Here is a 22,224-nt window from a genome sequence, read left to right as displayed (position 1 = left end):
CTGATTAACTGGAGACAGACCCCAGTTCAACCTAAAAAGAGGGTAAGTATTTGATTCTTCCCCTCTACTGATTTCATACTCAAGCAGATGTAATTATTAATATCCCCAATGCTGGCAAGTAAGTGTTTAAACAGCTTTACTAAGGTATGATTTGTATACCATAGAATGCACTCGCTTTAAATGGTTGTTTTTAGTAACTTCAGTAACTTTACAGAGGTGTCAAACTGTTACCAAAATGTTCAGTCACTTGGTCGTGTCCAACTCTTTGCGACCTATGAACTGCAGCATGGCAGGCTCCCCTGTCCTTCACTATCTCCTGGAGCTTGCTCAAACTCATGTCCATTGAGTCAGTGATGCCGTCCAACAATCTCATCTTCTGTCGTCCCCTTCTCCTTCTGCCCTCAATCTTTCCCAGCATCAAGGTCTTTTCCAATGAGTTAGTTCTTCCCATCAGGTGGCCAAAGTATTGGAGCTTCACCTTCAGCATCAGTCCTTCCAATGAATATTCAGGGTTGATTTCCTTTAGGATTGACTGGTTGGATCTCCTTGCAGTCTGAGGGACTCTCGAGTCTTCTCCAACACCACAGTTCAAAAGCATCAATTCTTCGCCACTCAGCCTTCTTAATGGTCCAACTCTTCCATCTATGTATGGCTACTGGCAAAACCATAGCTTTGACTATATGGACCTTTGTTGGAAAAATGATGCCTCTGCTTTTTAATGTGCTGTCTAGGTTTGTCATAGCTCTCTTTCTGAGAAGCAAGCATCTTTTCATTTCATGGCTGCAGTCACCGTCCACAGTGATTTTAGAGCCCAAGGAAGTAATCTGTCACTGTTTCCATCATTTCCCCATCTATCTGCCATGAAGTGATGGGACCAGGTGCCATGATCTTAGTTTTTTGAATGTTCAGTTTTAAGTCGGCTTTTTCGCTCTCCTCTTCCACCTTCATCAAGAGTTTCTTTAGTTCCTCTTCCTTTTCTGCCATCAGAGTGGTGGTGCTACCACCATACAGTCTCAGAATATTCTCACCACCCCCAGAAGACCTCTAGTACTCAACTGCAGTGAATCCCCCAGCCCCCAGGTTGCCATCAGTTTCCTTTCATGACTTGCCTTTTCTGGACACTTCCTGTAAATGGAGTCATAAAATGTGATCTTTTGAGCTTGACTTCTTTACATAGAGTAATGTCTTTGAGGTTCATCCATTTTATAGTATGCATCAGTATTTAATTCCTCTGTTGCTGACTGGCATTCTGTGAAGAGTTTTACCTCTTTGTTGGATCACCACTATGGATGCAAGGATTATTATTTATCCCATAATTTACACTCAGTTACAATCATTTTTCTGATGCTCCAATTGGTCACAAGTTTGACCAGAGGGAGCCCAGGTGAGTTGGCTCCTGAGTCCTTTAGACAGCCCCACCCCCCAAACTCATCTTTGAGAACTTCCTTTCTTGCATAACAAGTCCCAGGAAGCTCAGAATCCCAGACACCAGAGCTGGGAAGGCCCCCAGAGGAATCCTGACCCCTTATTCCTCTTGTGGCCAGTGAGTGGACGGTTACAATCACAGCCTCCATGAATCATGCCTCTTGGAATCCATGTCCTTATACAGACCTCTCCCACATCAGCTCTGACCTTGGCCATGTGACCTGCTTTGGCCAGTGTAACAAGAGTGATGGGATGCAAGCAGAGGCTTGGTGAGCCCTGGGGCACTGGGACTGGTCATCTTGGAGAGTATCTGCGGCCATGAAGACCTTGGCCTCTCTGCTGGGGAGGCCCCATGGAGGAGAGCGTGGCCCCCGGGGCCAGCAGCCCCAGCTTTAAGGGATGTGCCTGGGACCCCACAAGCCCAGTCGAGTCGTGAGTGACCCAGCAGAATTGGCCCAGCCAAGTTGCAGATCTTGAACAACAAAATGGTGCTGGTCCTAAGGCACTAGGTTTGAGGCTGGCTTGTTACACAACAGTAGGTAACATTCCAGCCCCTCTGTTTGTTTCCTTTTTTTTTTTTTTTAAATATTTGCTTATTCGGCTGCACTGGGTCTTAGTTGTGCCAGGCGAGATCTTCAGTAGCAGCATGTGAACTCTTAGCTGCGGCATGTGGGATCCAGTTCCCTGACCCGGGATGGAATCTGGGCCACCTGCATTGGGAGCACAGTCTTAGCTGCTGGACCAGCAGGTAAGTCCCCATCCCCCCACTGATGAAAGGGGAAATTGAGAGGGGAGGACGACCGCCCCCCAGCATACAGGCAAGATGGCGGCAGCCCAGGACTGACACCCATGTCTCCTGAACCTGTTAGGCTTCTGCCGCATCACCCATGAGATTGATTCCCGTGCAGCGTGAGCAGGGTGTGGAAGATAAAAACTTGTAGCATTGTCTGGGCCCACCTTATGGCTCACATCGAGTGCTTGGAAAAAGCAGGTTCAATTACGATATAAATGGCTCTCAGGGCAGGTACACAAATGGGACAGGACAGTTGAAGAAGGCTCATTTGTTCACTGGAGAAGGCAGTGGCAACCCACTCCAGTACTCTTGCCTGGAAAATCCCATGGACGGAGGAGCCTGGTAGGCTACAGTCCATGGGGTTGCTAAGAGTCGGACACAACTGAGTGACTTCACTTTCACTTTTATTCATTGGAGAAGGAAATGGCAACCCACTGCCATTCTTCTTGCCTGGAGAATCCCAGGGACGGGGGAGCCTGGTGGGCTGCAGTCTATGGGGTCCCACAGAGTCAGACACGACTGAAAGCGACTTAGCAGCAGCAGCAGCAGCATTTGTTCACCAAGTATTCACTAGGTGCCCACCGGGTGCCAAGCACATCTCTAGGTGTCACCTGGGCAGCAGTGGAGGCGCTGGAGCTGGCTTGCACCCCATCTGCTAGCGAGAGCTGACTGTTCCTCTCGTCCCAACTCCTGGTCTGGTGCCATCACAGCAGCGGCCACAGGAGAGAGTGTTCACATGGAAATCAGCTCATGCTGCAAACCAGGGGAGCTTGTGGACTTCCTTGCTGGCTCAGTGGTAAAGAATCTGCCTGCAATACAGGAGACCCAAGTTCAATCCCTGAGTTGGGAAGATCCCCTGGAGAAGGGAATGGCTAACCCTCTCCAGTATTCTGGCCTGGAGAATCCCATGGACTGTATAGTCCATGAGGTCACAGAGAGTCAGACATGACTGAGTGACTTTAACTATTTTGAAACACATTTTTGAATTGACGGTTTTACTTATTTTTTAATATTTATATTTATTTATTTATACAGCTGCGGCAGGTCTTAGTTGCAGCATGCAGGATCTTTAGTTGCGGCATGAGTAACTCTTGGTTGCTGCATGTGGGATCTAGTTCCCCGGCCAGGGATCCTTGCATTGGGAGTGCACAGTCTCAGCCACTGGACCATCAGGGGAAGTCCCTGTGTCTGGAGGACTCGCCTCCGTGGTGTCTGGAATGCCAGGCTCTGACTTCTAGAAACCTCTAAAACACAACGAGTGACTCCTCTCAGAGGTTTTGAAGCCAAAACTGTCACTTCTACTTTGAGTCCATTTGTCTTTCTTCTTTGCATCTTAAGGATGGAGGAGTCTCACAGCACCCACGGGAATAACAATTTCTCCAAGGCGTTGCCGTTCTTATGCTTTATCCTTCTCTCTTCACCCCTGACGCTGAGACATGGTCTGGCAACCACCTAGGAGCTTGAACAGTCCTTGAAATGCAGGAACGAACTTCTAATCTAGAGGGCAGCAGCTGACATATTTCAGAGAAACAGGCCTGGAGAGGGTAAGAGTTTTTTCCTAGGGACTTTGAGCGCATGCCAGGGTGGCTAGGGTGCGGTGCACAGGGTTAGACTTTGCGCCTCTAATCCGGGGGCCGTCCTCTCGGTAAACTCCCTTCTAGAGGAGAGGCCAAAGTAAAAGGCCAGCTCAGCTCTGGATTGCCGGGGCTGGTCTGAGGATTCCTGTGGGCCGTGGGAAGAGGCAGTCTGCAGTTCGGTTGACAGGATGCAAGGTGGTTTAGAACCTGGGCCTGCCCATCCAGCGGAACAGGATTGAAATCCTGGCTCTGTGACATATTAGCCGGGTGACCGGCAAGTGGTGGGACGCTCAGAGTCTTACTGTCCTCAGCTATAAACTGAGCATAATGAAGAGCTGCCTCGCAGGCTGCAGTGGAGGTAACACCAGTGACTAAGGACGGAGAACCTCCCAGGATGCTCAGAGATACCAGGGGCATCAGTGGTCCACCTCTCGGCTCAGGGAGGAGGCAGGTGGCTCCTGCAGCCTCCCAGGGCTCCCCTCACAGCATTCATGCCTGCAACACCCAGCTCCTTGTCCACACAGTGGGTCTGACCTGTCATCTCTACCATCTCACAGGACCCTGCCCTGGCTCCTAGGCACATCTCCATTGGAAAAGCATCCCTTGGTACACCAAAGATCTGCAGGAGGCTGTTCCTACAAACACCGTTCCTAACCTGCTAGATCTGGAAACACCCCAAAGTCCAACAAGACTCAAATGGAAAGTCAACCATGGTGCGTTCACAAGTGGCGATCTACACAGCGAGTGTGAGTGAACTACAGCCAGAGATTTCATCACAGATCTCACAAACAATGCTGGTGAAAGGAGCCACGCCCCCAGAATACACACTGTAGGAGTCAGCTTACAGAAAGTACCCAAAGCAGATCGACCTAATGTATGCGGCTGGCAGCGGGGTTGGTGGTCACCCTGGGGTTGACTAGATGGAGTGTCAGGAGCTCCTGGAGCTCTGGTAACACAGGTGTACATAGTTTGTGAAACATCATCAAGCTATACACATTCACTTTCTGGGTTTTCCTGTATGAAAGGTATGCTTTTTGCTTTTTTCCCCCAAAGGCAAAACCAAACCAAACAACGGTCATCTTTCAAGGACCCCTCCGTGGTCGCCAGGAGTGGTCCTCAACACTTTGGGAGGCCAGGCCTCTGCCGGGTCCCTCTCTGTCTGCCCCTCACCTCTCCCTTGCCCATTTCACTGCACTGTTTGCTCCACCAGGAAAACCTCACCGCAGCCAACTCCCTCTCACTGTACAGTCCCTCACCCTGGCCACTTCCTCCTCGACACTCTCTCTGCGGTGAGAAGACCCTGGCGTTCAGGGACTTGGCTTCTCCCCCCTGAAATGCCCTCTAACCAGGGAGGGGCAAAGCAGCCAGACGCGGCAGCCCGGTCCCAGAGAACTGTTCTGGGAAACTCACAGCTCACACCTCCTGCCTCTCAGAAGCTAACAGAGGCAGTGCCCGAGGCAGCTGAGGGCAGCTGGCAGGGAAGTAGGGCCCGCTGACCCAGACAAGCCCAGGCTGGGCCGGATGGGGCACTGAGTCCAGCGGAGGAGCCCCGGGGGACCTCCTGGCTCGCTGGTGGCTTCCGAGTCACCATCGTCCCCCTAGTCTTTCCAGCCCCGTCCATGGGGTGGACTCGAGCTGCCTGGCTGGTTCTCAGAGCGAGCCACTCTGGTCAGGGAGCCACTCTGCTGTATTCTCACCCCTCCTGACAAGCAATTAGGCTGTCTATCAGGCACGTCTTCTAGCATCGGCCTGGGCCAGGCTCCAATACAAAACAATCCCTGACTTCACATTGCCCAGGTCTTTACCAACTATGGGCGCATCCAGTTACATCAGAATCCCAGGGAACACGAACGTAGACTCCAAGGTTGTAACCTAGGTCTAGTGGATCAATCCAGGCGCCATTTTCTTTTTTTCCCCCCGGATCAGTTTCATTGGTCAGTTTTTCTTTATGTATCATAGTTTCCTGCTTCATATATCTTCTATATATTTTTTCTTTCTTTTCTGTTTTTTTTTTAAATTATCAAAATATGATAACAAATTTACAGGAGATTTGGGAAATACAGAACAAAGTTACATATAGTTCCACTATATATTACAATTATTTTTAAGTAGATTAAGATTTTTAGTTGGAGTTTCAGTATCACACTCTCAAAAATTAATAGAATGAATAGACAGAAAAGTATAAGGATACAGTAGGCCTGAAAAGCACTATCAACCAAATCAACATAATTAAGACTTATACTACTTTCACACACCAGCAGGATACAAATTCTATTCAAGTTCCCATGACTATACATCAGGAGACACTGAAACATATCCAGGGACATAAAACAAGGAGCAAAAATTTCACGGTGTAAAGGTATTGAAATCACACAGAGTCTAACATTATTGTGGAATTATGTTAGAAATCAATATCAAAAGATATTTGAAAATAACTCATATTTTCAAGTGCAATGGGACATTTACCGAGATCTTTGACTTCCCCACTTAAAGCCTCAATAAAGTTAAAGGACTGAGAAAACATATAGGGTGACTGCAGAGAAGAAAGCATTTAAATGAGAAATTAATACCAAAATGATGGGCTTCCAGCTCAGTGGGTAAAGAATCTGTCTTTAATACAGGAGACACAGGAGACACGGGTTTGATCCCTGGGTGGGAAAGATCCCCTAGAGGAGGGCATGACCACCCATTCCAGTATTCTTGGCTGGAGGAGCCCATACCGCAGGCGGCTGCGACGGCGCACAAGCGCTGCCGGGAGGAGCTACCCCATGTCCGAGGTCAGGGGCGGCGGCCGGGAGGAGCTACCCCCAGCCTGAGGCCAGGGGCAGCAGCCAAGAGTGCCAGGCTGCCACAGCCCAGGAGCAGCTGAGAGGAGCTACCTCACGTCCGAGGTCAGGGGCGGCGGCAGAGAGGAGCTAACCCCCGCCCAAGGCCGGGGGTGGTGGCCAGGAGGAGCTACCCCATGTCCAAGGAGCGGTGGCTGCGCGGGCACAGGAGGGCCTAGAGGAGCTACTCCACGTTCAAGGTCAGGAGGGGCGGTGGTGAGGAGATACCCCTCGTCCAAGGTAAGGAGCAGCGGGTGCGCTTTGCTGGAGCAGCCTGGAGCAGCCGTGAAGAGATACCCCACGTCCAAGGTAAGAGAAACCCAAGTAAGATGGTAGGTGTTGCCAGAGGGCATCAGAGGGCAGACACACTGAAACCATACTCACAGAAAACTAGTCAATCTAATCACACTAGGACCACAGTTCAGTTCAGTTCAGTTCTGTCGCTCAGTCGTGTCCGACTCTTTGCGACCCCGTGAATTGCAGCACGCCAGGCCTCCCTGTTCATCACCATCTCCTGGAGTTCACTCAGACTCACGTCCATCAAGTCCGTGATGCCATCCAGCCATCTCATCCTCGGTCGTACCCTTCTCCTCCTGCCCCCAATCCCTCCCAGCATCAGAGTCTTTTCCAATGAGTCAACTCTTCTCAATGAGGTGGCCAAAGTACTGGAGTTTCAGCTTTAGCATCATTCCTTTCAAAGAAATCCCAGGGTTGATCTCCTTCAGAATGGACTGGTTGGATCTCCTTGCAGTCCAAGGGACTCTCAAGAGTCTTCTCCAACACCACAGTTCAAAAGCATCAATTCTTCGGCGCTCAGCCTTCTTCACAGTCCATCTCTCACTAGGACCACAGCCTTGTCTAACTCAGTGAAACTAAGCCATGCCCTGTGGGGCCACCCAAGATGGGCGGGTCATGGTGGAGAGGTCTGATGGAATGTGGTCCACTGGAGAAGGGAATGGCAAACCACTTCAGTCTTCTTGCCTTGAGAACCCCATGAACAGTATGAAAAGGCAAAATGATAGGATACTGAAAGAGGAACTCCCCAGGTCGGTAGGTGCCCAATATGCTACTGGAGATCAATGGAGAAATAACTCCAGAAAGAAGGAAGGGATGGAGCCAAAGCAAAAACAATACCCAGTTGTGGATGATAGAAGCAAGGTCCAATGCTCTAAAGAGCAATATTGCATAGGAACCTGGAATGTTAGGTCCATGAATCAAGGCAAATTGGAAGTGGTCAAACAGGAGATGGCAAGATTGAATGTTGACATTCTAGGAATCAGCGAACTAAAATGGACTGGAGTGGGTGAATTTAACTCAGATGACCATTATATCTACTACTGTGGGCAGGAATCCCTTAGAAGAAATGGAGTAGCCATCATGGTCAACAAAAGAGTCCGAAATGCAGTACTTGGATGCAATCTCAAAAACAACAGAATGATCTCTCTTCGTTTCCAAGGCAAACCATTCAATATCACAGTAATCCAAGTCTATGCCCCAACCAGTAATGCTGAAGAAGCTGAAGTTGAACGGTTCTATGAAGACCTACAAGACCTTTTAGAACTAACACCCAAAAAAGATGTCCTTTTCATTATAGGGGACTGGAATGCAAAAGTAGGAAGTCAAGAAACACCTGGAGTAACAGGCAAATTTGGCCTTGGAATACAGAATGAAGCAGGGCAAAGGCTAATAGGGTTTTGCCAAGAAAATGCACTGGTCATAGCAAACATCCTCTTCCAATAACACAAGAGAAAGCTCTACACATGGACATCACCAGATGGTCAACACCAAAATCAGACTGATCATATTCTTTGCAGCCAAAGATGGAGAAGCTCTATATAGTCAACAAAAATAAGACCAGGAGCTGACTGTGGCTCAGATCATGAACTCCTTATTACCAAATTCAGACTTAAATTGAAGAAAGTAGGGAAAACCACTAGACCATTCAGGTACGACCTAAATCAAATCCCTTATGATTATACAGTGGCAGTGAGAAATAGATTTAAGGGATTAGATCTGAAAGATAGAGTGCCTGATGAACTATGGACGGAGGTTCATGACATTGTACAGGAGACAGGGATGAAGACCATCCCCATGGAAAAGAAATGCAAAAAAGCAAAATGGCTGTCTGGGGAGGCCTTACAAATAGCTGTGAAAAGAAGAGAAGCAAAAAGCAAAGGAGAAAAGAAAAGATATAAGCATCTGAATGCAGAGTTCCAAAGAATAGCAAGAAGAGATAAGAAAGCCTTCCTCAACAATCAGTGCAAAGAAATAGAGGAAAACAACAGAATGGGAAAGACTAGAGATCTCTTCAAGGAAATTAGAGATACCAAGGGAACATTTCATGCAAAGATGGGCTCAATAAAGGATAGAAATGGTATGGACCTAACAGAAGCAGAAGATATTAAGAAGAGGTGGCAAGAATACACAGAACTGTACAAAAAAGATCTTCACGACCAAGATAATTACGATGGTGTGATCACTCTCCTAGAGCCGGAATCCTGGAATGTGAAGTCAAGTGGGCCTTAGAGAGCATCACTATGAACAAAGCTAGTGGAGGTGATGGAATTCCAGTTGAGCTCTTTCAAATCCTGAAAGATGATGCTGTGAAAGTGCTGCACTCAATATGCCAGCAAATTTGGAAAACTCAGCAGTGGCCACAGGACTGGAAAAGGTCAGTTTTCATTCCAATCCCAAAGAAAGGCAATGCCAAAGAATGCTCAAACTACCACACAATTGCACTCATCTCACATGCTAGTAAAGTAATGCTCAAAATTCTCCAAGCCAGGCTTCAGCAATACGTGAACCGTGAACTTCCTGATGTTCAAGCTGGTTTTAGAAAAGGCAGAGGAACCAGAGATCAAATTGCCAACATCCGCTGGATCATGGAAAAAGCAAGAGAGTTCCAGAAAAACATCTCTTTCTGCTTTATTGACTATGCCAAAGCCTTTGACTGTGTGGATCACAATAAACTGTGGAAAATTCTGAAAGAGATGGAAATACCAGACCACCTGACCCGCCTCTTGAGAAACCTATATGCAGGTCAGGAAGAAACAGTTAGAACTGGACATGGAGCAACAGACTGGTTCCAAATAGGAAAAGGAGTACGTCAAGGCTGTATATTGTCACCCTGCTTCTTTAACTTATATGCAGAGTACATCACGAGAAACGCTGGGCTGGAAGAAGCACAAGCTGGAATCAAGATTTCTGGGAGAAATATCAATAACCTCAGATATGCAGATGACACCACCCTTATGGCAGTAAGTGAAGAGGAACTAAAAAGCCTCTTGATGAAAGTGAAAGAGGAGAGTGAAAAAGTTGACTTAAAGCTCAACATTCAGAAAACGAAGATCATGGCATCCGGTCCCATCACTTCATGGGAAATAAATGGGGAAACAGTAGAAACAGTGTCAGACTTTATTTCTGGGGGGCTCCAAAATCATTGCAGATGGTGACTGCAGCCATGAAATTAAAAGACGCTTACTCCTTGGAAGAAAAGTTATGACCAACCTAGATAGCATATTCAAAAGCAGAGACATTACTTTGCCAACAAAGGTCCATCTAGTCAAGGCTATGGTTTTTCCAGTAGTCATGTATGGATGTGAGAGTCGGACTGTGAAGAAAGCTGAGAGCCAAAGAATTGATGCTTTTGAACTGTGGTGTTGGAGAAGACTCTTGAGAGTCCCTTGGACTGCAAGGAGATCCAACCAGTTCATTCTGAAGGAAATCAACGCTGGGATTTCTTTGGAAGGAATGGTGCTAAAGCTGAAACTCTAGTACTTTAGCCACCTCATGGGAAGAGTTGACTCATTGGAAAAGACTCTGATGCTGGGAGGGATTGGGGGCAGGAGGAGAAGGGTATGACCAAGGATGAGATGGCTGGATGGTATCACCGACTTGATGGACGTGAGTTTGAGTGAACTCTGGGAGACGGTGATGGACAGGGAGGCCTGGCGTGCTGCGATTCATGGGGTCGCAAAGAGTGGGACACAACTGAGCAACTGATCTGAATACCAAAATGAGAAATTAATACCAAAGATACCTTAAGCCCCGTGCATTTGGAAATTAAATGTCCACTTTTAAATGATGGGTGTATTAAGAAGCCATAACAAGGAAAATTAGAAAATATTTGTAGAATAAAAGTTTTGAAAAGAGAATTGATCAGAATTTGTCACATGCAGCTGAAGTTGCTCAAGCAGGCTCCGTTTTCTACAAGCTGATCTTGGCAGCTGTATGAATTCAGAGAATCATTGTTTACGGGGAGAGACAGACAAGGAGCCAGTTACAGTCCAGCGGTGGTCAGTGCTGGGGTAGGAGAGGGGAGGCAACAGTGGGAGTCCAGTGAAAGCCCCTTTCCTGGCCATGGAAACCTCTAAGTGAGATCAGACACCTGAGCCAGACTTGGCCAGGCGGAGGAGGGCAGAGGAAGTGATACATTCCAAACAGACAGGACAGCATGTGCAAAGGATAGTGGACAAGAGCAGCCGGGCACCTTACCTGGACTGTAAGCACTGCAATCTAGCCGGAGAGATAGTGAGGGTAGGAGAGGAAGAGGTGGGCGGTAAGCCCTGGTTAATTCATGCAATGCCATGTAGGACACTGAGAACAATATTTTGGGAAAACTGAGATACAGGTGTTTGCTTCCAAGATGCCTCATTAAGCAGCATAAATGTGACTGAATCAGTGTTAACCGAATGCAATGAGGGACGGAGTCTCTTAATTTTAATTACGCATCGATTCAGCATTAGTTAAGCTTCTGTCCCATAAGGCATCTTGGGGGGCTGATTTGTGCATCCCGCCCAGGGATTTCCCTCCCCCACCCCGCCTCCCACCTTTAATAGAAAGGTCGTCCGTCTTGTGTGATCTGTCCTGTTGTCGGTCATTAAAAAGGGCTAACGAAAATAAATTTCCCTTGAGTCTCTGGCCTCAGTTTACTCTCATAACTAAGAGTAGATGAATTCAGACCCCAACGTGCCGAGGCTGCCTCCCCTTTTCTAGCACGCGCTCTGACGGGAGCCCAGGCACATGCAGACCCCGGGCGGGATCAGAGTACTGGGGCAGTTTTCACTCCGCGCAGATCCCCGCAAAACCAAAGCTCCCACCAAAAGTTCAACACGCCCCCCAAGCTAGGGGCTGATTGGCCCGCCCTGCCCACACGGCGAGCCGGTCTCACCTTCTGATTGGCTGTGCTGCCCCCTGTGGTTCGCCGAAACCCTGCCCTTCTCTGATTGGTCAGTCACTTACCTGCGCTCTCCCCAGATTGGGTGCTGGCTGGGACGGCTAACAGGCTCCTAGGGGCCCTGCGTACTGATTCGCCGTTCGGGCCAGCCCCACGGCCTGAACGCTGAATGGCTGAGCCGCTACCTGTATCGGTCTCCGATTGGCTGAGCGGAGCCTCTCCGGCGTGATAGGTCAGGACCACCGCCCCCCTGGCTCCCCATTGGCTACTGAGCGAAGCCCGGTCTCCGGGTAAGATGGCAGCGGACGGACAGTGCTCGCTCCCCGCTTCATGGCGGCCGGTGACCCTCACCCACGTCGAATATCCTGCAGGTAAAAGGCAACCCCGGCTCCGAGGACGACTTTCTGAGGCCGGCCTGTCAGTGCCTGGTGCTCTGGCAGGCGCAAGCCCGCGGAGGGGGCGCCGGGGCACCCGGGTGGGAACTGTCAAATAGTGTGCCATGGAGGGGTTCAGCCGGCGCGCGCGCCGCGCAGGCGCAGTGCTGTGGCGATGAGCTGGGCAAAATTGTGAGCGCCTCTCGCGCACTCTGCGGCTGCGCGTCCGGGGAGCTCCCCTGGGTCCCGGGACGCCGGTGGGCTGTCATAGGGTGGTGGTCTGGGTGAGGTAGGAAAGGATAACTGGCCTGGACCAGGGCCTTTCTTCTCTGCCATTCTCGGAGCCGGAGAGGCTGGACTTTCTCCCCGGCGCGTAGGGAGTGCCTGCTTTCTGCAAACAGTGCTATTGGGCAGCCGTAAGAAAGAGCTCTCCATTGCTGGGAGTGTGCAAATCGAGGCCAGGCAGCTCTTCGTTGTTGGAGTTCTTCTGATGCCACGCCCTGGGCAGGGCACTGCTCCACAACTCGGGGGACCTTGAGGGGTGGGGGCAGACAACCTCTGGAGCTTCCCATCGGACCCAGCTCTAGAAGCTCAGGGCTTTCTACCTGGCAGGTCTTGGAGTGATCTGTTCCGGAGGCGGTTTAGTAGAGTGCTGCAGAGCTTGGGCCTTGGGGTCAGAGTTCAAGCCGTGGTCTTGTGCAAGTGACTTCACCCCTCTGTGCCTTTTCAAAGTGGAACTGATCACAGTGCCTCCCTTCTGGTGGTGGTGCGAGAATCAGAAACAGGAGGTATGAGAAATGTTGAGTGCAATGTCTGGCGTAGGGTAAACATTCAAGAAATAACTGCAATGAACGTGATCCCGCCTTCCCAGGACCCTCTCAAGCCCACACCTCCATCTCTGTGTAGGATGGTTGGGTGTCGGGTGAGGCTGGTGGGGGGTGTCCTCTCAGTGAGTCCTGGTGGCCCCAGGAAGGGCCTGCTCCCAGAGACGTGGAACCTAGCCCTGCTGAGGGCCCCAGGGCTGGATGGCAGAGAACTTTGACCCTAGGTGTTCTAGGTTCTAGTGGGGGGTGGGGCGGCTCTACTCTTGCTCTAGCTTGCCATCTGCCTGCCTGCCCACCGTTCACCCATCATTCATTCAGCTGGTGTCCACTGAGCACCTCCTGAATGCCAGGCCCTGGGCTCGCTCTGTGTTTTGGATAGTGAACAGATGGATATGTCCCTGAACTCCTGGACTGTGTGTGTGGGAGGGAACCCACTATACAGGAGGGAAACTGCAGCCTGGAAAAGGGAAGAGTCTTGCCTCAAGGTCTCAGCATCTTCCTGATTTCCCCTCCCTGGGCAGGGAGTGGATGTTCTGGGTGCTCACGGTGAGAGGAAGAAACCTGGCAGGTGTGAGCAGCATGACTCAGGCTGTGATGAAGGACCCTTTTCAGGGACCAGAGGAGAGACCTGGCTCAGCCTGAGGGCCTCTTCTCTGGGGGTCTTCTAGTCCCCTGCTAATTCTTTTGTGAGCCCCCTGCACTTCTCCTTCACACCCCTCATTACACTGACGCTTGTTTCCTTCCTCCATTCATTTAACATCAGTTTGTTTTTGTTTAGTCACTAAGTCGTGTCTGACTCTTGGTGACCCCATGGACTGTAGCCCGCCAGACTCCTCTGTCCTTGGAATTCTCCAGACAAGAATACTGGAGTGGGTTGTCATTTCCTCCTCCAGGGAATCTTCCTAACCCAGAGATCGAACCCGTGTCTCCTGCATTGGCAGGCAGAATCTTTACCGTTGAACCACCAGGGAAGAGCCCGGTTAAGTGTAGAGTGCTGTGCTGGGTTTGGGGGTTGAGTGGGGTGTAGAGATCCCACTCCTGCACTCATGGTGCCTGCTCTCTAGAGAGAGAGAGACAGATACTGGGCAGATGTCTCCACTAATGAGTGGTGTCATAAACGATGCCCTGGTTACAGATTCTGAGAGCTCCGCAATGGCAGGAAAGTGTCTTTTATTTATTTTTTTTGCGACTGTGGTGGGTGCTTAATTTATGTTGTGTCAACTCAGCCTCCCAGGCGCGGGAAAGCATGTGCCAGAGTCTGGAGGTAGAGCAGAGCCCGGTGTATTCAGGGAACTAGAATGTAGTCCCTGGAACTGGAGCAGAGGGTGGGAGGGAAGCAGGGGCAGGACTGCAGGGCGTGATGCGCTCGGCTGGGGTGGGGCTCACCCCAAGGGCAGAGAGAGCCACTCGGGGCTTCGATCGGAGAGTCACTGAGAGCGTCTGCAGCAGGTCCCAGAGGCAGCGCTTGCTGTGGAACCGGCCATGGAGGCGGCCAAAGGCTTGCGGGTGCCAGCCACTTCCTGTCTGTACGACCCAGGGTCCTGGGCACCAGGGGGATAGCTGAGAGACCCAGAGTCTCAGGGCTGGAAGGGGCCGGGCCACTGTGTGGATGAGGGCCGGGAGAGGGAAGAGCCTCACCCCGGTGTCACTCAGCGGGCCTGGGGCAGCACTATCTGACCAGTTCTCGAAGGCCAGTTCAAAGCCTGCCCTACCCTGGGGAAGTGTGGGCAAGGCCAGGTGTGTGCCCATCTCTTCAGCCTGGAAGCGGGGCTCAGCCCTGTGCAGGTACCTCCCTGCTGCCTCCTTGAGGCCAGGCTGGTGGTGGGGCCATTTCTCGATGCTGGGCTCTCCAAACCTGAAAGTGCCCTGGGTGCCAGCGACCAAGCCGGGCATCACACAGGCCTGGTCATGTCACAGCTCCCATGGGCGGAGGAGGTGGGTACTGACATCCCTGGTTCACAGGTGAAAGAGCTGCAGGTCAGGGAGGTCAGGTCCTTGCCGGAGCCTGTGTAGCCACAGTTCTGGCCTGGGCACTGAACCACACACTCTGACCTCAGAGTGGCCACGTGGCTGCCCTGCCCCCAGGGGCGAGGGCAGCCTTTGGATTTGGCGTCAGCCCTGCCCTTGAGCAAGGGGGCAGCTGGCTCTTGTCAGCTGGCTTCAGGATCCTCACACTGCCTCCCCTCCCCGGCCTTTCTGGGGGTAGAAGACAGCAGCCAATAGGTGGCCATTTTTTTTGCCAGTAGAGAGGCAGTGGGTAGCCGTTACTGCAACAGGCGGCCATAGGGCAAAGCAGAACTGGCCTTGCTCCCTGTCCGAGTCTGCTGTGTAGACCCAAGCCTGTGTGCTGTCCAGAGAGTGCCAGGTTCCCCTGGAGGCCCAGGGCTGGGCTGGGGCCATCTCAGCACAGTGCTGTGTTCCAGAGGCATCCTTGTGCCTGCTGGGCTGTCTCCTGGTCCCGAGTCCAGCCTTTGGGGCCTTACAAAGCTAGGTTCACATTCCTGCTTTGGCGAGATAACGGGTAAGTTCAGTTCAGTTCTGTTGTCTTTGACTCTTTGTGACCCCGTGGACTGTAGCTCGCCAGGCCTCCCTGTCCATCACCAACTCCTGGAGTTTACTCAAGCTAATATGTCCATTGAGTCAGTAATGCCATCCAACCATCTCCTCCTCTGAGTTTTAGCCAGATCCCGCCTCCTTCCTGCCTGTGTGACTTTGGACCAGTCATGCAACTCCTTTGGGACTCAGTGGCTTCATCTGTGGAATGGGCCCAGTGACGCACCCACTTCACACTCACGATCTGTGAATTTGAGGGCTCACCCTGGCCCTCTGAATTTGAGTAAACACCCTGGCACACTGTCTGTGCTTGAGGTGGTGTGGTCAGCCAGTACCCAGAGGCGACCCCGGTCACCTGGCCCTGCCCTCAGGGGCCCTGCTGGGACCGCCTCTCTGGCCCAGGCCCGACCTGACTTGCTGGGGGCCAGGCCGTCTTCGATCCTGTCCTCACCTTGTCCTCCCTGTCTTTCCAGGTGACCTGTCTGGCCACGTCCTTGCCTACCTGAGCCTCAGCCCCGTATTTGTCATTGTTGGTTTTGTGACCCTCATTATATTCAAGCGGGAGCTGCACACGGTGAGTGAGTCCCGCTCCCCCGCGCCCCACCCCGGGGAGGAGGGGCCTCCTCATCCCATCCCAGCTGCTTTGCTTTCCCTTCCACGCTGCCACCTCTCTCGAAGTGTGTGGAGCCTCCTGGCTGGTTCCAGGTTGTCCCCGGGGGCTGGGAGGCTCAGTCTGAGGCTAGCAGGTTACCCAGAGGCCCCACCGACCGCACGTCTTCCCGGCAGATCTCGTTCCTGGGGGGCCTGGCCCTCAACGAGGGGGTCAACTGGCTGATCAAACACGTCATCCAGGAGCCACGGCCCTGTGGAGGTAGGGCCTGGGCCTCGGGAGTCCCCCAGATGAGGGTGTCCTGAGGAGGCCTGCATCCCCTCACCATGCCCTGTTCTCTCTCCTCCCCAGGCCCCCACACGGCAGTGGGCACCAAGTACGGGATGCCCTCCAGCCACTCCCAGTTTATGTGGTTCTTCTCCATCTATTCCTTCCTTTTTCTGTATTTAAGGTGAGCCTCTGCCCCGGCCGGGCTCTGCCAGGGACCCAAAGTGCCGCGAGCACTTGGGATGCCCGCTGCCTGGGGCTTGGCCTCTCCTGGGGGCGGGAGAAGCTCCAGTGAAGGCAGGAGGCGCCCAGGGAGCCTGCGGATGGGGGCCAGGGGCTGTGTGTGCGGGGGCAGGGGCCGGGGCCCCAGGCTGTGGGCTGAGGCCGCCTGACAGGGTTGTTTTCCCAGAATGCACCAAACGAACAACGCCAGGTTCCTGGACTTGCTGTGGAGGCACGTGCTCTCACTGGGTCTCCTCACCGTGGCCTTTCTAGTCTCCTACAGCAGGTACAGTGGGAGGGGGAGGCCCCCATCCCCGCCCTGCCCCCGCCCACTGAGGTCTGGCTGGATTCTGGGACCTCATGGTGGACCCGAGCCCTGGAGCCTATGGGCAGGGCCGGGAAGGGGCCCCCCAGCCTCACAGGTTAAAAGGCCAGGGCTCCAGCTGCCCCTTGCCACCCAATCCTTGCTCTCTACTCTCAGTGGGGCCCGTGGTCCCGGTGTCAGCCATCTGTTGCCTTGTCCTGAAACAGACAAACTCCCAAGCTCGAGGGCTGGGCGTGCCCCAGCTATGCCGTCCCTTCACCTCTGCAGCGTCGGGGGGTGGCCCCTTGCCTGCCTCCAGAAGCAGCTCCGAGTGCGTGTGGCCCCAGGACTCTGCCCTCTCTGGGCCCTGGGGGAGCTGGGAGGCGGGTGTGGGGGCACAGGCCATGCAGGCCTGTCTGCGGCCAGCTCTGTGAACTTGCCTCTGCCCGTGGCCCAGGGTCTACCTGCTGTACCACACCTGGGGCCAAGTGCTGTACGGGGGCATCGCCGGGGGCCTGATGGCCGTCGCCTGGTTCGTCTTCACCCAGGAGGTCCTCACCCCGCTGTTCCCTAGGATAGCAGCCTGGTAACTGCCTCCCGCCTGTGTCGCTGTCCCCTCTCCCTGCACCGTCCCAGACACTATGTCCTGGGCCCCCTCCTGCCAAGGGGCCCAAGTGGGGGGACCCAGGCGTGCTGATCCCAGCCTCAGTCTCCTGGGGAGGGCCCCAGTGCCCAGGCCTCTGGTGGGCGTAGGGAGCAGGGCCTGTTCGCCTGGCTTCTGTCTCCCCCAGGGGTTTTCTCAGTCCAGAAGCTGAGGTGCCAGCCTCTGTCCTTGCGTGGTCTCTCGGGAACGTGGAAAGCAGCGTGTGTCCTTCTGGGTTGTACGTTCCTTGGGGCCGTGCCCCTGCCCGAGTGTCACACCTGTGGCCCAACTGGGTCTCTCAGTGGCCCTGGGGGCACGGGCCGGGCAAAGATTCTGATCGGCAGGGGGAGGGTGTGTTGCTGGCCCAGTGGTGGGGGGGGATGTCCGGCTTGGTCACAGACCTTGATGTGTTCTTGGCTTTCTGGGTGTCTGTCTCTCCAGGCCTGTCTCTGAGTTCTTCCTAATTCGAGACACGAGCCTTATTCCCAACGTCCTCTGGTTTGAATACACAGTAACCCGGGCAGAAGCCAGGTAAGTCAAGGGGACTGCAGTCACCAGGTCCTGGCTCAGTGGGGCACAGCCCTCAGGCAGCACTGCTCCCATTTCTGGAAGGCACCCCAAGAACCAGGCCTTTGTCTAAGGACTTTTCTTATACTGCCTCACTGAATCCTCCACTGGACCCCATTTTACAGATGAGAAAACTGAGGCTCAGAGAGGCGTCACTTGACTGAGGATATGCAGACCGCAGGTGTGGGAGCCAGACTGGGAACTTAGGCTGTTGGGCCCAGAGCCATGCTTTTAACCTCTGTGGCCCAGAACCAGAGAGCTGGGCAGCCAGGACTCTCGGGGGGGGGGGGGGGGGGCCTGTGTGTCAACAGCCCCTTGGGGCTATTCTGTCCAGACCCTTTTCTTTGGAAGGGTAAACTGAGGCACGGTGAGTTAGGAGCACCTGAGGTTGCACAGCTAGTTGGGATGGAGCTGACTTGGCTGCTTTCTGACTCAGCTCTCCTCTCCATGTGCTTCAAATTCTGGGTGGGATGCCAGCTGGGGTGGGGAAGGCCTGGCTCCTTTCCAAGTTCAGAGGGGAGCTGAGGCAAGGTTGGGCTCCCATGCAAGCCTGGGAGGTTTCCTGAGGAGCCCTGGGTTCCTGGTGAGAGGAGCTACAGGGCAGGCCCCCCCCAGTTGGAACATGTGTCCAGGACATCATGGTCCATATTATCCTAATGAACTTAGAGGTAAAGCCCTGTCTCCACGAGGAAAGGGGATTTGAGGGGGTTAGAACAGGCAATCCCATTACTGGCAGGAGGCCGCAGCTGGCCCAGGCTCTCCACCTGGCTCCTGGAGCCGCCCCGCCCCTTCCTGCGTTCACCGAAACTTCCACGTGCCCCTGCTCTGTGCCAGACTGTGTGCTGGGGGCAGGCACAGAGCAGGAGGGCAGTGGCCGGCAAGGGATGGTCACAAGGAATCAGGCGCCTACCTGTGTGACCAGTGCCTTGGTCTTGAGAGCCCACGGCAGGAACGTGATGCGGGGCTGGGGTGCTTGGCTGTGCTGGCTGGGCGTGGTGGGAGAAAGCGGGATCATTGGAGTTGGGACTTGGCAGGGAGAATGCTGTCAGCATAGGAAAAACAGCTTTATAGCTTCTGAGTCAGCAGATAGAGGCAGATGTGGCCAGAGCCCAGGAGAAGAAGGGGGTTGGCCAGTAGATGAGGCTGGGACTGCAACATACAGGACCCGTGGGTGCAGGTGTGTTTCTGCATTTCAGGTGGGACTCTTGACGAGCCCCATCCTCTTATCTGAACCTCAGCCAGGCCCTCCTGGGAACAGGACTGCCCCTGCTTCCCTCAGCTTCCTGAGCCCATTGTAGGCACAGCCACACCCCCAAATCAGGTACTGAGATCCACTGGGTCAGCAGTTCCCCTCTCTTTGCTTCTATCCATCCCAGAAGGAGAACTCGACTATCTTCTCATCTGTTTCGGTTGATAATAACAGAATCCCACTTGTAAGTGGGAGCTCCCCAGACTTTCTGGAATCCAGCCAGGTCCCTCGTGCCTCTGTTCTCTCATCCTGTTCCCAGCCCTGCCCCTGGCTCTGCACTTGGACTCTAGAGCTGAGTACCTGGGATGCAGGCCCAGCAGAGACACTGACCCTCTCTTTGCCCCAAGTCCCAGGTCCCCAAGCACGAGCTCTGATTGGCCCAGCTCAAGCTGACCCTGGGGCCCCCTGGGAGCGGGCATTCACTCATTTTGATGGGATTGAGGGTAGGAAGGGAACAGCTGAGGGGGCGGCTCACTGAACGCCAGGAGCCACCTCATTTGACCCCCCCACCCCCATTTTGTAGGAACAGACAGCGCAAGCTGGGGACGAAGCTGCAGTGATGGGTGAGCATGGCTGGCTCCAGCCTCCAGATCTGGCCTGCATGATGCCTTGCAGGATGGATGGGATGACAGACAGAGGGACGAAGCAGAGACCTCTACAGATCCAAGTCACCGAGTGGAGCCTTTTTTTTGCTTATTTTAATTTTGATGAACAAAGTGGACCAAAGGGCTGAGCCAGCCCCTCAGCCAGGACCCTGGAGGGCCTGCTGCTGGGGGGCGGTGGGGGCTCATGGCCAGAGACCCTCGCAGTGCTGCTGCCAGTCCCCGGTTGGGCAGAGAGTGCCCTTGGCATGGGCACTAGGGTGTGGGGTAGAGAAAGACGGCTCGCACCTCTGGTCACAGGGCCAGGAGATCCAGGTGGCGTGAAAAATGCACACTATTTATTTTTGGGTTTTGTCAAAGGCAGATGGGATTTTGGAGAGGAGGCTAGAAGAGCCTGCTGTGCGGGGGCCTCCCTGCGTACTGAGGGGCCCAGGGTCAGCTCCCCAGGCCCTTTGCCATGGGCCCGAGAGGTGGCCTGCCTGGGGGCCCTGGGGGAGGGAGCATCCCCACGCCTTTCCTGCCACCAATGCTATTCCAGAACCTCGGTCAGTGTTTCCTGCGTGGGCCTGGGCCCAGAGAGAGCGCGCGTCTGGCGCTGCTGTCCTTGTGTCCTGCCCGCATCAACCCTGCACCACAAGGGCTTTCTCTGGTCCCCTGTCCCCAAGACAGTGGTCCCTCTCTGACAAAAAGAGCCTGCACATGTGGGTGAGCAAACCCAAGCTGTTTACAGCTCTCTCCTGTCCTGTCGTCCGGTAGCGGTTCGTCTTCATCTCCACCCAAACTGCAGAGGGAGTGGGAACTGGCGAGGGGAGTGAGGCAGTGGTGTCTACAGTCTTGTCCCCCCCAGCCTGCCCTCTGTGTGCTCTGAGCATTCCTCATCCTTCCCACCCTCTCCGAGAGGCTGGGAACCTGCTTGGGTCGCCCTGGCCTGTGTCTGGGGTGTGACTCACAGATCCCCAGGGCCCAGCTCAGAGGCCAGCTCCTCCCAATCTTGATGTCTCTTTGAAATGGAGTTTTGGAGAGGAGATGCTTCCAAACTCGGAAGCTTCTAGAGCTGAACCAGGCTGCTCAGGATCTGTGTTCCGATCCCCATCCTCCCCACCACCCTCCACCACCGCCACCTTTTCTTTATGGAGGTTATTAACCTGCTGCTGAAGCACAATATTTTGGTGCTTTCTTTTCTCATTTGTTCGAGACAGTGTCCAAAGCCATTCCAGACGCCAGGACCAGGGGCCTAATTTTGGGGAAGGTTGGTCGGTCCCCACGTTTTCCTTTCCTTCCCTTATTTTTATTTTTTACTTTTTTCTCCTGAGACAAGCCAAGTGTGAGGTGGTTTGACTTAAGAAAAATCAATGAAATTGTTTACTATTGTTTTAAAATAAAATCTTGAACTCTGGCAGCTTGAGCACATTGACTGAGCTGATGGGAGGGGGCTGGGACACAGCCATGGGGACATGACCCTGAGGGGCAAAGGTGTGTGGCGAAGACCAAAAAATCCTAAGGATCTCCGAGACATGTAGTCCCCTCCAGCCCCCAAAGCCAGGGTCGGAATGGTGTCTGCGACACTTAACACCAGGCTCTGAGGTCAGCTCCCTGCTGTCGCGTATTTTTCGGCACCCCCGTCTGCCTCCCTGTGTCATCCTGGCTGGCTCTGCTCTCACTAAGCCTGGCTTTTCCTCTCTGTGACTGACAGCCCTTGAAGATGGAGGAAAACCAGCATATCTGTCCTCCCTCAGCTTCTGCCAGGATAAATAGTTCCACTCCTTGTTGAATTCACTACTTCTTGAGTGTGCAGACAGGTATCGAGCTTTGAAAGAAAGAACTGCAAACTGACCTGGGTTTTGGAGTCCTTGGAGTGAAATGAGCACAAGTCATTTCAAGGGTCCAGAGTGGGGGTTCTAACTTTTCCTTAATTCATTAAAGCTGATTCAGAAGAGCTTCACCCTTAGGCTGAAGGTGAATCAGAAGTAATCCATCCCAGCCTCCCATGAGCTCGAAGGCTGGGTTTGGGTGCCCCACCGTGGTCCACAGAACCTTGACATTTAGTTCAGGTGACCTCATCCCATGTAGGTGGCAGAAGCAAACAGATCCCTGGAGGGAGGAACCTTCATGCTAGACTTCAGTTATATATAGTTTTAAGAAATTACCATGAACAAAATACCAAGTTGACCAGTTAGAAAAGGAGTCACCACCATCCTTGAGAACCAGCAGGA

General features: G+C 53.2%; 1 protein-coding gene and 1 long non-coding RNA gene across 4 annotated transcripts; both read left to right on the top strand.

Moving 5' to 3' along the window:
- The first annotated feature begins 2,044 nt into the window (after positions 1–2,044).
- On the top strand, positions 2,045–6,320 carry LOC138436541 (uncharacterized). Its single transcript, XR_011255462.1, has 3 exons — positions 2,045–2,173; positions 3,557–3,762; positions 4,353–6,320. It is a non-coding gene; the product is annotated as an uncharacterized lncRNA (long non-coding RNA).
- Positions 6,321–11,943: 5,623 nt separating this feature from the next.
- DOLPP1 (dolichyldiphosphatase 1) lies at positions 11,944–21,407 on the top strand. 3 transcript variants are annotated; one of them, XR_011255460.1, is made up of 9 exons: positions 12,056–12,167; positions 16,021–16,121; positions 16,334–16,418; positions 16,509–16,608; positions 16,834–16,932; positions 17,408–17,536; positions 18,035–18,124; positions 19,357–19,481; positions 19,933–21,407. XR_011255460.1 is itself a non-coding variant. In XM_069582203.1 (8 exons), the coding sequence occupies exons 1-8, from the start codon at positions 12,092–12,094 to the stop codon at positions 19,967–19,969; spliced, it is 717 nt and encodes a 238-aa protein (XP_069438304.1). In that variant the 5' UTR covers positions 11,944–12,091; the 3' UTR covers positions 19,970–21,407. The 3 variants fall into 3 exon arrangements, 2 of the variants coding, with proteins under 2 accessions (XP_069438304.1, XP_069438305.1); XM_069582203.1 differs by lacking the exon at positions 19,357–19,481 and having other exon boundaries at positions 11,944–12,167; XM_069582204.1 differs by lacking the exons at positions 17,408–17,536; positions 19,357–19,481.
- The last annotated feature ends 817 nt before the right edge of the window (positions 21,408–22,224 follow it).

This window comes from Ovis canadensis, chromosome 3 (assembly GCF_042477335.2).
Source record: "Ovis canadensis isolate MfBH-ARS-UI-01 breed Bighorn chromosome 3, ARS-UI_OviCan_v2, whole genome shotgun sequence".
Taxonomy (NCBI): domain Eukaryota; kingdom Metazoa; phylum Chordata; class Mammalia; order Artiodactyla; family Bovidae; genus Ovis; species Ovis canadensis.
This window is presented reverse-complemented; position numbering and strand designations above follow the sequence as displayed.